Consider the following 14,087-nt stretch of genomic DNA (forward strand, 5'->3'; position numbering starts at 1 on the left):
ATATTTTAAAAGTTAAGTCACATTTTAAAGATTGGTTACTGGATTTGTGTCACTGATCGATCAGTCAACTATCAGGTAAAAATGTACATGGAATTTGAAAATGTGTCACTCTTTTGTTACAGGAGGACTAAAGGAGTGAGTTCATCAGACACAGTTCATGTTAAAGGATACTGACATCAAGTCAGACAAAAAGGAAACATGATGACATTTGACAGTTTTCACATGTCAAATGCTTGTCTTCTAACACTTAACTATAACAAGGTGGCCAGCCACATAGATCGATACAGATTTCAGTAAACGGATGTCACACCTACACAAACGCAGACCTTCAAGCTGAGTGAAAAGTGTGACGAGTTCAGGAGAACTCAAAGTGTTCTTCAGGCTCTGTTCATAAATCGACACTCTTAAAACAAAAGAAGAAGAGAAAGATGGAAAAATGAAAAGAAAAAATATAAGTTAGCTTGAGAATGAGTTGTCACTAGATCACAGTAGTAGTGCGCAAACACTACATCAGACCTGTTACCACTGATACTGTGATGAGACTTCAGTAAAGAGTAGATGAATAAGCAGATGCATCTCTCCTTTGTCTCTTCCTATTTCTTAAGGACATGACTTTCAGATACTGTTCATCTGCTGCAGATAGTTTTTCAGGCCTTACCATTCTTCTTTTCCCCTCCATTTGCCTATTTCCTTAAAGTTTTTATGAACATGCTGCAAGCTATGATGGGATATGCCAAGTCTTCAGATAATAGCACTTTGATGCCTTTTTATGCTTGAATAATTCATAGGTCGGTGTTAAGTGGCTTAAGAAACAAACAACAAAACCTTCGGTCATATACAAGGACGAGAATTAAAATGAGTGAAAAATCAGCCAAAACTTTGAAAGACTTTCCGAAAGCCTAGAGAACGATTGCTCGAGATCATTTTTTAAAAAGCTGCAAGAAAGTGTGACTCTTTGAAAGCAAAATATAAGGCAATGAGACATACTTTTTGCACAGGCATGTATGAGGAGGACAGACGTGACCGTGCAGATGACGAAAAGAGCTTTCAGAGGTGGTTCATTTGCCAAAATAAACTTTTCACTAAACTATTATAAACTGTTTATTAAAGCATGTCTCGATGTGGTCAGCATCTTGGGAGAGCCATGCACACTAAAACACCAAGATTCATATTTTCAGGCTTGAAAAAACCATGTGAAAATTTAACTGCAGTTAGATTTTTTTTAAGCTTGTAAACCCAGTTTTTCTACATTCAGTGAGAACAGGAGTGAGAGCCAGTGGTTGAATTACAGTTAAAATTTGTACCAAGTTAATTGAATTGCATTACTTAAACTTAACCAGAGCGCAGCAGTAACTAAAAAATGAACAGAAATCATTTTGATGGTGAAGAAAACCCCTTGTAAGACTGCACAGCTCATTAAGATGCAGGCTGTTCTGCAGGATTTAGATGTACATTTCCAGATGAACAATCAACAGAAACAAAGCTAACAGAGTAAAAACCGCAGGGAAAAAAACAGGAACAGGAACAGCTCATGGCCCAGACCATGCCTCCTTATCTGCCAAACATGGTGGTCTATTTACACTTTGGACACATTGTATACAGCTGCAAATGGAACAGACACGCTGGAATTTATTGATAATTTCACTGCTTACAGAAGCAGCAAGTCAAACAGCAACAGAGGAACAGGAGGAGATGCTGGGAAGACATCTCACCATTTGGCAGAACATTTAACATACGACAAATAACCCGAGAGCTTTTTAGGGGAGCCTCCAGATCGTAAATGAAAGTGTGTGTCCGGATTTGGTCTGTATCTGACTTTATTTAACTGTTAAAGTTAATAACCTATTTACATTTGAGACTCTTCATCGAATGAGCCTGTCTGTACAGATGACATGTTAAGTAGGGGGTTAAGACCATGCAGGACAGAAATTTGGCAAAGTGCTCAAACCACAACTAAACAAACACTACCCAAACTGAATTATGCACACACGTATTACAACTACAGGCAACATCTTCTCCCACTGTGAAACACCAAATTAGGACATTGGGATGTGACATGCTGATGGTAAATCTAGTTATGTGACAGTACAGAATAATCATGGCCAGTGAGCATGCTGGCGTAGAAAATATGTAGCATATACAGGGTCAACAGGACTAAGGGCTCTGGTTTTGAATGAGTTTTATCCTGTTGTAAGAGAAAAGTGATCAATACATGATAGTCTGACAAATTATATGAAGTTTTCGAAATTTAACTTGCCCAAGAAATGCATTTAAATGCAAAATTACATAACAAAAATATCGCTGTGGATTGTGCTGCCAAATACCACAGGTGTGGATTTACATTCACTGTTTACTACTCACGATGCCAACTGAGGCAGTTAATATTTAAAATACATTTCTGAGGGTGAGCATCACAGCTGTATTTGGTTTTGGTCAAAGTTTTACATATAAATCAGTGGGGCTGCATACGGATTACATAGGATAAGCTTATTTTTAAAAACAAAATAATAGCAAATGCATACAATACTGTTGAATGTGTCAACGTTTCAATAGCTGTTTTCCCGTTTGTGGTACAGTGGTTAAAACATGTACGGTAGCTAACACACAAAAGATCCCCGGTTCAAACCAGGAGGAGACGCAAACAACCTCGGGGAGTCACAAGCTAGTATACTTCTACTACCAGACTCAAGCCTGGATAAATGGTCTGCTTCATTCCCTTTGGGAATTAAAGCTTGAGATATTTCTCAAGAAGCAGAACATTTATCCAGGCTTGAGGTTTTTCTCACCTTCTTGTTTCCTTTGGGAAATAAGGCAGAAGACAAAAGTACCAGATATATCCAATTACACAGTGCTGGTGTTGTTTCTAATTCATCATATTAATTAAAATGATTGGCCAACTAATCAGTCATGTTGCTGATGACACAGCAACATGAAACAAGGGAAATAAGAGAGAGAGGAAAAAACTCTTTTGTTCCTCTCCTCTATATAAAAAAGCAAGTCCACTAAGTCTGTAGGAAATGAAAAGGTCACATTTTGAATTATTAGTTCAAGATTTGCTTTTGTTGAATTCTGGTGTCTTTAAGCTAAATTTGCCCACGTATTCTCCTTTTCAGGTTTTCATTTCCACTGTCACCAAGTGTTTGCTCACAGGAGCTAAACTGATTGTTGGGGTTTTCCTTCTAGTATTGCAGGGTCGTTACCCAGCAATGCAAACCGCTTTGAGATGTTGTACTGTTGTGAATTGGCCCTGTAAAATTCAAACTGACTTGCACTGAATAACTGTTCGCTTCCTATAACAGTTATAGAAAACATTAATATATTGTGTAAATTTCTTATTTAAGGAAAATTATTATCCTACGGTGGCCCTGAGAGGCCAAACGGACTGCAACTTACGAAAACACCAGCAATAAGAAAAACGCTGCAAAAGCACACAAAACACAACGGAAATAGGAAAAAAACAGATTTCCAAAAGCACAAGGGAAGTGTTTCTGGGGAGACAATAACCCAACAGACCAGTTGCAGGAACCAAAATATGCTAAGAATTGCACTGGGAGACACTTAAAAGAAGTGAAGGATTTATCAGTTTTGTGAGGAAAGAAAATATGAGAGGTAAGTGTGTTAGCCTAACTATTAGCCTAAAAATCCGTCATCAGTATTATATGAATCATGATAAAACACACCTACCATGTTTTGGGTTCCTGCAACTGGTCCGTCGGTTTATTGTCTCCCCAGAAACACTTTCCTTGTGTTTTTTTCTATTTCTGTTGTGTTTTTTGTGACAGTTAACAGTTAACAAAGACAAATATTACACACCGCAAAAGATTCAAGGACATCAACAAAAGATTGATTGAATTGACTGTGTAGATGTGTAATGTTTTTCGAGAAGACATCACTCTTTGGGCTTATTGTATCATGTGGAGAACTGAAACCACAAGAAAACCACACAAACATATGCTACATGCATGATGCAGTTCACTTTCACGCTCACACACAGTCCTCCTGTCCGAGCTGCCTACCATTAATGACAGTCATAGAGTGATTTGAGCTGCGGACAGAAGTCACACGTGTACTGTAATGTATCGGGCTCTGTGAGTGTTTGATGATGATGCGACAGCAACAGCACAGGTGCTGGTTGAACTGCTTCTTGAAGGACTTGCTCAGCAGATAGAGGGCAAAGGGGTTCAGGCAGGAGTTGGTGAAGGCCAGGATACGAGCTACAACGCTGCAGACGAAATGAAGCAACGAGGTGTCCACCTGGCAGGCGAGAAAGAGATTAAAAGATTAGATTTGAGGTATCTAAAAATATTTTTTTAAAAACCTAAATTCATCTGACTTGACTCTTTTTAAAAAGATCTACTTTATGTGAGCCAACAGGAACAGATTTCTCATACACCCCAAAACAACAATTTCTATTTAAATAGCATATTTTAAATCAAAAAGCGCTGACGGCATTTTCAGATCAGGGATGGAACCAAAATTAATAAATCAATGGATATATCAGATAACTTTGTGCAGAATAGATTTTTTTTAAAGTTGAGATATGTTCCACTTACAATACACAAAAAGACAGAAACAAATAAACTGATTTGCACTGTTACAACTCATCCATCTAACACACTGTGTGTTAGATGGATGAGTTGTAACAGTGCAAATACTGCAATAGCTACACTCGTTTTGCACGATAGATAGATAGATAGATAGATAGATAGATAGATAGATAGATAGATAGATAGATAGATAGATAGATAGATAGATAGATAGATAGATAGATAGATAGATAGATAGATAGATAGATAGATCTTACTTCTTGTATTGTCTATTTTTGTTACTGTTTGTACTGGAGCACTGTAACCAACAATATTTCTCCTAGGGATCAATAAAGTATTCTGATTCTGATAAAAAAATAATAATAATAATATTTGCCTACCTGGGAGTAGTGATAGGAGCGGTATAAGTATATAACGTGACTGGGTAGCCAGCATAGTGCAAACAGACCAACAAACACCAGCACTGTCTTGGCCAAGCGTTTTCTTGATTCAATCTGCTGTTCACATACAAAAAACAAAATGTTTAGATTAATTCAGATTTTGAGGACCATAACAAACATTTACAGGGGAAATATATGGTACATTTTAAAAGACTACAAACATGGTGGAAATACATTTTTTTCCAGTATGGAGAATTATTCCCCTAATTTTTTGTTTTGACTGTTTTTGTTTCCTTGGTAGCATAATAAAGACAAGAGACAAGCAACGATCATTTTTAAGTTGACAGTAAATTTCTAGTGGGGATTCATGTCATAAGAATAACCTAAACTGATCTATAGCTTGCCAAGTAACAAATTTAACACTAGCCTGTCGTCTTGCATGCACATTTCCCTCCACTGGCAGGTTGCAGGTGCTCCTCATCAGGCTCTGAGCGATGAAACTGTAGTACACAGATATGACCAGCAGTGGTATTATGTAGAAAATGAGGAAAGAGGCCATGGAGTGAATCTGAGGGTGCAGTTCAACTCCATGGGGATAAGGAGCACAGGTAACAAAACTCTCATTAGTGGAGGTGATGTTGAAGGTGTGGAGGTCAGAGAACACAGCCTCAGGTATTGCCAGGATCAGGGACAAGACCCAGATAAGCAATGCTTGCAGGACAATGCTGGTAGTGGAGGTTGATGTTTGAACATCCAAGGGTCTTACAATGGCCCTGTACCTAAAAGACACAGACAGAGGTAAATTAAACACACACACATGCATGCGCAGTTAGACAAGGAGACAAAGAGACCTTGTGTGTTCTGTAGAGGCATGCAAGGCAGTCAGTGCTTTCTAAGTGAAATCTAAAAGTAGACATTAATTAAACCTACCACATCCTTGCATCTAAAACAGGGTTTTGTCCCATAAAGGATCTCCCATTGCCTGTTTCCATCAAAGTACGTTTCACGTTATTTCCATCTTATTGACCAGTGTTCCTTAATAGTGACTGACTCAGACCAGTTTGGAATCTACAGCTTCTGTTGTTTTCAAAGGTGTGTTCCTGTCCCATTAACAGTCTGGAGCTGGGAAAACTCAGAGGTCAGCAGCTTTTTGTGAACAAACTTTCTATGTAAAATCCTTTAACATTGTTTATTTAGAGAGGAGTGGAGAAAAGAGGTCTAGGAAATGTGCAGCAAAATGAATTGATTGTCCTCGCATACTTACATTCAAACATGTAAACAATCGTGTTTCTTGTCAAAGATATGTTTAAGGTATTTTTTTCCTCTATCAGGTTTAGGATTGCATTATAGGCTATTCAGATAACAAACTCTTGAAGCACAGGATGCACAGGAACATTATAGGTGCAGCATTTATGTTTTTCACCAAAAGCCGAAACTTAGAACATCTTTTAATTGCTTTACGAAGCTGTACCAGTGACTGTTATATATAATAGCAATAGTTTCCTAATTCTAACTAATACATTTATAACAAATAATTATGATTGTGTAGCTATTGATTGCATTTATAGCCTTACACGTGGCAACAGACCAGAGCAGAAGCTCTGTCATGCGTAATTTTCCGAGGATCGATACACAGGTAAATATCTACTTAGACATTAAGTTTTTACGTCCTGTGGTTTCAATAGAAGACATACAGTCGTTTAACTTCTTTATGGATGCTGCTTTAAGTTATCCTTAGTTATGATGAGTTACACTGGTAAAAACCTACCTGTCAGCGGACAGGGCTGTGAGAGTGAACACAGAAACCCCAACCGAGGTGAGCTGGATGAAGGGGATGACTTTACAGCCCAGTCTGCCGAACAGCCACTCCTCTGACAGGTAGCGGCTGGCATCCACCGGAGCGCAGGTCACCAGCAGTAAAACATCCCCGAGCGCAAGACTCGACATGAAGAGATTCGGCACATTTCGGACGGATTTGGCAGAGCAAAACGTCTTGATGAGTGTGATGTTGCCGATTAGCCCCAACACAATGATTACACCGTAAACAGAAGCGATGGCTACACCGGTGTACAACATCGTCTGCGCCGGGGTTGGAGGAGAAATGAGGCTGCGCGACGCGTTTGTATGCTGATGCTCCATCTCCCCCACCGTCAAGCCAACGGACTGTTCCAGAGATAATTTGGGATAAATGTTTAAACTCTGAGATATGACAACACGTCCTTTCAGGGTTTCCAAAAAATAAAACAACTGGAGAAGTTATCGTGATATTTTGATGACGTGTGCAGGTCTCAAGCGGCCACCCGGTGCGCTTAGCGGAACTCAAAGTGCACCAATAAAGAGCAATCAATAAGTGTGTCAGTGGTATTTGATTTTAGAGAGAAAGCCTGAAAATGAAACACACAAAAGAAGCAAAAAAAAAAAAAATCTATTATTTCACAGTTACATTTTTCTCTAAAGGTGGATCAAACTAGAAAGACGTTTTATAATTGTATAACTTTAAGTATCACTAAAATAGTCTTGTCTATGTATTTACTTTATGAAGCACGGAGGGTATGTACTGTAGAAAACATGTAAACAAGGGTCATATTAAGTCTGTTTTTACACTATAGATAGATAGATAGATAGATAGATAGATAGATAGATAGATAGATAGAAAATGTTTTTGTATGTTTGTCACACTAAAATGATCTTCAATTACATTTTGATATTAACAAAGAAAACACAAGTAGACACAAAATTGGTGTTGTTCCCAGACCATCATGAAAATGTTGTTCCAGGTTCAACGTTGCAAGTGACCAATCACATTGTTGTGACGTTATTCCTTTGCCATTCGTGCATTTATGAAATTCCAATGTTGCAAGGACAATATCAATTCTGCTTACTGTTTATTAAAGGGTTACGGTTAGGGTCAGGGTCCGTTGATCGGCGGACAGAGGCGGTTTCACGCAGTTTAAGTACAGTTTTTTGTTTTACGCCGGTTTTCCCCGAAGTCGCAAAAGTATGACGTCACAACATTCTGATTGGTCACTTGCAATGTTGATCCTGGAACAACATTTAGTATGATGATCTGGGAACAACACCAACAGGAGGATATCAGATCAACCAAAATGCTATCCCACCCACACCCCACCTCCTCCCTTATTACGACATGAATTAACTTTTGTGTATCACATCTTTGGAAAGCTGAGTTTAATTTCTTTAGCCACACCCAGGCCTGATAACTGCCACACCTGTTCAAACAAGAAAACATTAAATAGGACCTGCCTGGAAAGTAGAGTTGACCAAAAGATCCTCAAAAGCCAGACACTTGTCAGGAACAAGTGAGAAACAAAGTAACTCAGATCTTTCCCTCTTGAAAAGGTTATAAAGCCATTTCTAAAGCTGGGACTCCAGCGAACCACAGTGAGGGCCATTATCCACACATGGAGAAAACCTGGAACAGCGGTGGACCTTCCCATGACTGGATGGCCAACCAAAATTGCTCCATCAACTACTCATCCAAGAGGTTTTTGACCTCAAGCTGAAGCGCACTTGGGTTCTGCAGAGGGACAATGATCCCAAACACACCAGCAAGGCCACCTCTGAATAGCTTAAGAAAAACAAAATGAAGATGTTGGAGTGGCCTAGCTAAAGTCCTGCACTGAATCAGATTAAGATGCTTTAGCACCGCCTTAAAAAGGTGGCTCATGCTTGAAAACCCTCCAATGTGGCTGAATTACAACAATTCTATAAAGATGAGTGGGCCAAAATTCCTCCACAGCACTATAAAACACTGCCAGAACACTGCCAGATATTGCAAACACTTGATTGCAGGTCTTGCTGCCAAAGGTGGCTCAACCATTTATTAGGTTTATGGGGAAATCATTTTTTCACACAGGGATATTTAGGTTTGGATTTTTTTTCTCCCTAAACATTTTCATTTAGAAACTGCATATTGTGTTTACTTGTGTTATCTTTGTCTAATATTTACATGTTTCTTGATAATCAGAAACATTTAAGTGTGACAAATATAGAAAAAAAGGAAATCAGGAAGTGGGCAAACACATTTTCCCACCACTGTGTGCATATAGATCGGGAGAGAGGGAGAAATGTCATACAGCCAAACTGTTTGACAGGCATAAAAATGTATTTTGGTACCAACAAAAGATCGGCTGAAAAATCTGACAACTTGACATGGTGTGCAGTCTGTGCTTAAAAAGAATGAAGAAACTGGACAAGTGGAGGAGAAAGGTGGCAGGTCTAAAAAAAGAAAATCCAGCATCGAGCTGCATCAGGCTGTTCAGTTGATTCATCCACTGTTCACGGAAGCCTCATCAGAAATCTCTCAGTCATTCAGGTCATGGTAATCTAAGGAGCTTGGAAATCAGAACCTTAAGGGAGGGACTGAAAATCAGTTGAATCATATGCATACATACATAGAAATAAGGCAAAAATAGAGTTTGTACAGTTCTAACAAGCTTGAAAGTCAATGTATGGTATGACCACCACTATCCTTCATTGTAGCCTGAACTCTATTAGGCAGGCTTTCTTCTGCTTCTTTAAGCAGATGCCGTGTGCTCACAGATTAGCTGCTTGGGTGATTTTTCCTGATCTCCTGGAGGCCTTAAATCTGACAATTACCCAGCAGGTTTCTGTAGAAAGTGATATCTCAATGGACTCTCAGCTGCCACAACATAATGGAACTTCACGGGCATCAGAGAGAAAAACCAAGGCACACACTCAAGTAGAAAAAATGGTCTGTGAGAGACTGATTACTGCTGATCCACTGAAACATTTATTCAACACCGATTTCACAGAACAATAACAAAGAACCCAGCCAGCATCCGATGTGTCACTGATAAAGAACATATCTAATCTTTGTGTGTGTGTGTGTGTGTGTGTGTGTGTGTGTGTGTGTGTGTGTGTGTGTGTGTGTGTGTGTGTGTCGAGAAGTGTAAGTTAATATGGTTCAACTGTAATAGCAAATGATGGTAGTGAGGTCTTAAGCCATTATGTGAAGGCGAGATAAAGTCAAGAGAACAAGGACAAAGGGGGATTAGAACCTGGAGAGAAAACCTGGAGCTGAAAGGATGATCTGGTCCACATTTGAAAGCACAGAGACATTTACACTTCACAACAGAAAACACATTTATGCAACCCAAAACGGTTTGATTACTTTTCACTCTTTATAAAAATGACTCTGACCTTGTAAAATCATTAATCATTTCACGAGGAAAAGGTTACACAAAGCCTTAAATGTCATGTAAATATCAAGGAAGCAATATTGTGATGCTCTTACAGACATTTACTGTGTGTAATTTTACAGTGGAGGTAGACAGTTCAATAACCTTTTACCACAGCTGCCTGCCAGTTATGTGATACAGCATGAAACGCTGTGCTGAACTTTATGAAACTGCACATAATTCTGCAGGATTTACAGAAATTTGGTCTACAGGTTTCACAAGAGTCATGGGAAATCTAACTGACGGACAAAAACCTTTAAAACCACAACAGTGTGTATAGTATCTGTATAGTATTTACAAAATGTTTTTCTTATTTACTTGGGAAATGAATTTCCCCAGTGTGGGATTTATGAAGTCTGTGTCTATCTATCAGACTGAAATCAAAACCCCTCATTGAGTGATGACACATACAGATACTGATGCTTTATATGGAAGGTACTCTTACATTACAAGATTCATCCATTTCAAGAGGGCACTATATAAAAATTAAACATTTGGTCTTGTTGTTTTCATATAAGTGGAAATCTTGAAAATCAGTCAGAATTACAGAAATTAATTTATCTCTTCTATCTCTTCTCTGTTTCATCTCCATATATCTTCTACTGAACACATGTAGTCATTTGCTGAGTTTATTTTGAAAATATTGTGCAAGTTTTTAAGTGTTGCCTGATTTGCAGTTCCACCTTATTGTGTATGTCTTGATAGTAATGCGACACCAAATGGAAGGCTACATTAATAACAGTCACTAAAAACACAAAGTGAGGAGGTTCTTCAAATGCTGTGCTTTTGGCCTACAGTATATGGGACTATTAATGTAGCAAAACTATTTGCACTTGTGTATTTCAAACTGCATGCGTGTATTGTGATCTATGATGGATCACAATACACAGATATAATCGGACCATCTGGACGCTCCAGAGTTTTGTTCTATTCGGATTACACTATCTACTGATGTTTTTGTTTTTCTGGTGCTACTTGGTCAGCATGGTGGTGTGGCGGTTGTAAGTGGAAGTGGAAGCGAATGGATGGATGGCGTTACTTGTGATGTGCATAGAAGTTGGATGAAAATATGGCATTTTCTTGATTTAAAAGTAATCCACGTGTTTTATTTCTGCATTTTCATAAAATGCAGCTGTATACATTCAGACAGAAGACCGGTGTTGATTTAAGATGGAATGACCCTGTGGGATATTAGTCATAAATTTTAATTTCAGTCAGAAGGTGGCGTTACATGACAACATAATAATACATTTTATTTAAAAGCGCCTTTCAAAACACTCAAGGTCACTCTACATAGTAGAATAAAAGCAACATAAAAGCAAGCAGTTTACAGAATCATAAAAGCATAAGACATAAACAAATAAAATAGCAGAGTGGAGAGGTTATGTGGGATAAACTATTTTGTAGAAGTGGGTTTTGAGTTTGGACTTACAGGGAGTGCAGAATTATTAGGCAAATGAGTATTTTGTCCACATCATCCTCTCCATGCATGTTGTCTTACTCCAAGCTGTATAGGCTCGAAAGCCTACTACCAATTAAGCATATTAGGTGATGTGCATCTCTGTAATGAGAAGGGGTGTGGTCTAATGACATCAACACCCTATATCAGGTGTGCATAATTATTAGGCAACGTCCTTTCCTTTGGCAAAATGGGTCAAAAGAAGGACTTGACAGGCTCAAAAAAGTCAAAAATAGTGAGATATCTTGCAGAGGGATGCAGCAGTCTCAAAATTGCAAAGCTTCTGAAGCGTGATCGAACAATCAAGCGTTTCATTCAAAATAGTCAACAGGGTCACAAGAAGCGTGTGGAAAAACCAAGGCGCAAAATAACTGCCCATGAACTGAGAAAAGTCAAGCGTGCAGCTGCCAAGATGCCACTTGCCACCAGTTTGGCCATATTTCAGAGCTGCAACATCACTGGAGTGCCCAAAAGCACAAGGTGTGCAATACTCAGAGACATGGCCAAGGTAAGAAAGGCTGAAAGACGACCACCACTGAACAAGACACACAAGCTGAAACGTCAAGACTGGGCCAAGAAATATCTCAAGACTGATTTTTCTAAGGTTTTATGGACTGATGAAATGAGAGTGAGTCTTGATGGGCCAGATGGATGGGCCCGTGGCTGGATTGGTAAAGGGCAGAGAGCTCCAGTCCGACTCAGACGCCAGCAAGGTGGAGGTGGAGTACTGGTTTGGGCTGGTATCATCAAAGATGAGCTTGTGGGGCCTTTTCGGGTTGAGGATGGAGTCAAGCTCAACTCCCAGTCCTACTGCCAGTTTCTGGAAGACACCTTCTTCAAGCAGTGGTACAGGAAGAAGTCTGCATCCTTCAAGAAAAACATGATTTTCATGCAGGACAATGCTCCATCACACGCGTCCAAGTACTCCACAGCATGGCTGGCAAGAAAGGGTATAAAAGAAGAAAAACCAATGACATGGCCTCCTTGTTCACCTGATCTGAACCCCATTGAGAACCTGTGGTCCATCATCAAATGTGAGATTTACAAGGAGGGAAAACAGTACACCTCTCTGAACAGTGTCTGGGAGGCTGTGGTTGCTGCTGCACGCAATGTTGATGGTGAACAGATCAAAACACTGACAGAATCCATGGATGGCAGGCTTTTGAGTGTCCTTGCAAAGAAAGGTGGCTATATTGGTCGCTGATTTGTTTTTGTTTTGTTTTTGAATGTCAGAAATGTATATTTGTGAATGTGGAGATGTTATATTGGTTTCACTGGTAAAAATAAATAATTGAAATGGGTATATATTTGTTTTTTGTTAAGTTGCCTAATAATCATGCACAGTAATAGTCACCTGCACACACAGATATCCCCCTAAAATAGCTAAAACTAAAAACAAACTAAAAACAAACTGAAAACTACTTCCAAAAACATTCAGCTTTGATATTAATGAGTTTTTTGGGTTCATTGAGAACATGGTTGTTGTTCAATAATAAAATTATTCCTCAAAAATACAACTTGCCTAATAATTCTGCACTCCCTGTAAAGAGTGAGAAGGAAGAGATATTTCTTAAATCAGGAGCAGCTGAAAGCCCTGCTCCCCTTGGTTGCAAGACGAGGGGAAGGGACGGAGAGTGAAAGGGAAGAAGAAGATCTGAGACAACGAGATGGGGCAGTGATCTTAACCAGATCAGAGAGATATGGAGGAGAGAGATGATGAATAGCCTTAAATGTGTACAAGAGTATTTTGAAATTGATGCGATATTTGACAGGGAGCCAATTAAGCTGCTGCAAGGCAGGAGTGATGTGGTGGACGGAAGGGGTCCTGGTGATGATACGGGTAGCAGAGTTCTGGATGCGTTGGAGCTTGTGGATGGATTTTTGAGTAAGACCAAAAAGAAGTGAATTACAATAGTCGGGAAGTAACAAGGCTATGGACAAGAATGGCAGTGGCATAATGTGGGGTGAGAAAAGGACAGAGACGATTAATGTTGAGCAATTGAAAATATGCACACCGAGTAACATTATTGTGTGAATTGAAAGATAGAGTACTGTCGAGGATGACACCCAAACTTTTCACAGAGGAAGAAATGAAGACTGGTGAGTTATCGATAGTAATAGAGAAACTGTTGGTTCCGGATAATGTTGATTTAGTGCCTACCAAGAGGAGCTCGGATTTATTACTATTGAGTTTTAGAAAATTAGACCCATGAATTTAGTTCAGCTAAACAGAGGGTAAGGGAGGATGGGGGAAGAGCAGAATCAGGTTTAGTGGGCAGATAAAGCTGGGTGTCATCGGCATAACAGTGAAAATGGATATTGTATTTACGGAAAATATGCCCCTCCTTGAATCGCTACCTTATCGTGGTGGAGGGGTTTGTGTGTCCCAGGGATCCCAGGGGCTATGTTGTCTGGGGGCTTTTGCCCCCTGGTAGGGTCTCCCATGGCAAACTGGCCCTGGGCGAGGGACCAGACAAAG

General features: G+C 39.4%; 1 protein-coding gene across 1 annotated transcript; it reads right to left on the reverse strand.

Moving 5' to 3' along the window:
- Positions 1-3,759: 3,759 nt before the first annotated feature.
- Positions 3,760-7,066, reverse strand: grpr (gastrin-releasing peptide receptor). Its single transcript, XM_026162724.1, has 4 exons — positions 6,696-7,066; positions 5,355-5,706; positions 4,928-5,041; positions 3,760-4,254 (listed from the first exon to the last, which is right to left on the reverse strand). Exons 1-4 carry the CDS (start codon positions 7,064-7,066, stop codon positions 3,985-3,987), a joined length of 1,107 nt encoding a protein of 368 aa, XP_026018509.1. The 3' UTR covers positions 3,760-3,984.
- Positions 7,067-14,087: the final 7,021 nt, after the last annotated feature.

Source organism: Astatotilapia calliptera, chromosome 1 (assembly GCF_900246225.1).
Source record: "Astatotilapia calliptera chromosome 1, fAstCal1.2, whole genome shotgun sequence".
NCBI lineage: Eukaryota > Metazoa > Chordata > Actinopteri > Cichliformes > Cichlidae > Astatotilapia > Astatotilapia calliptera.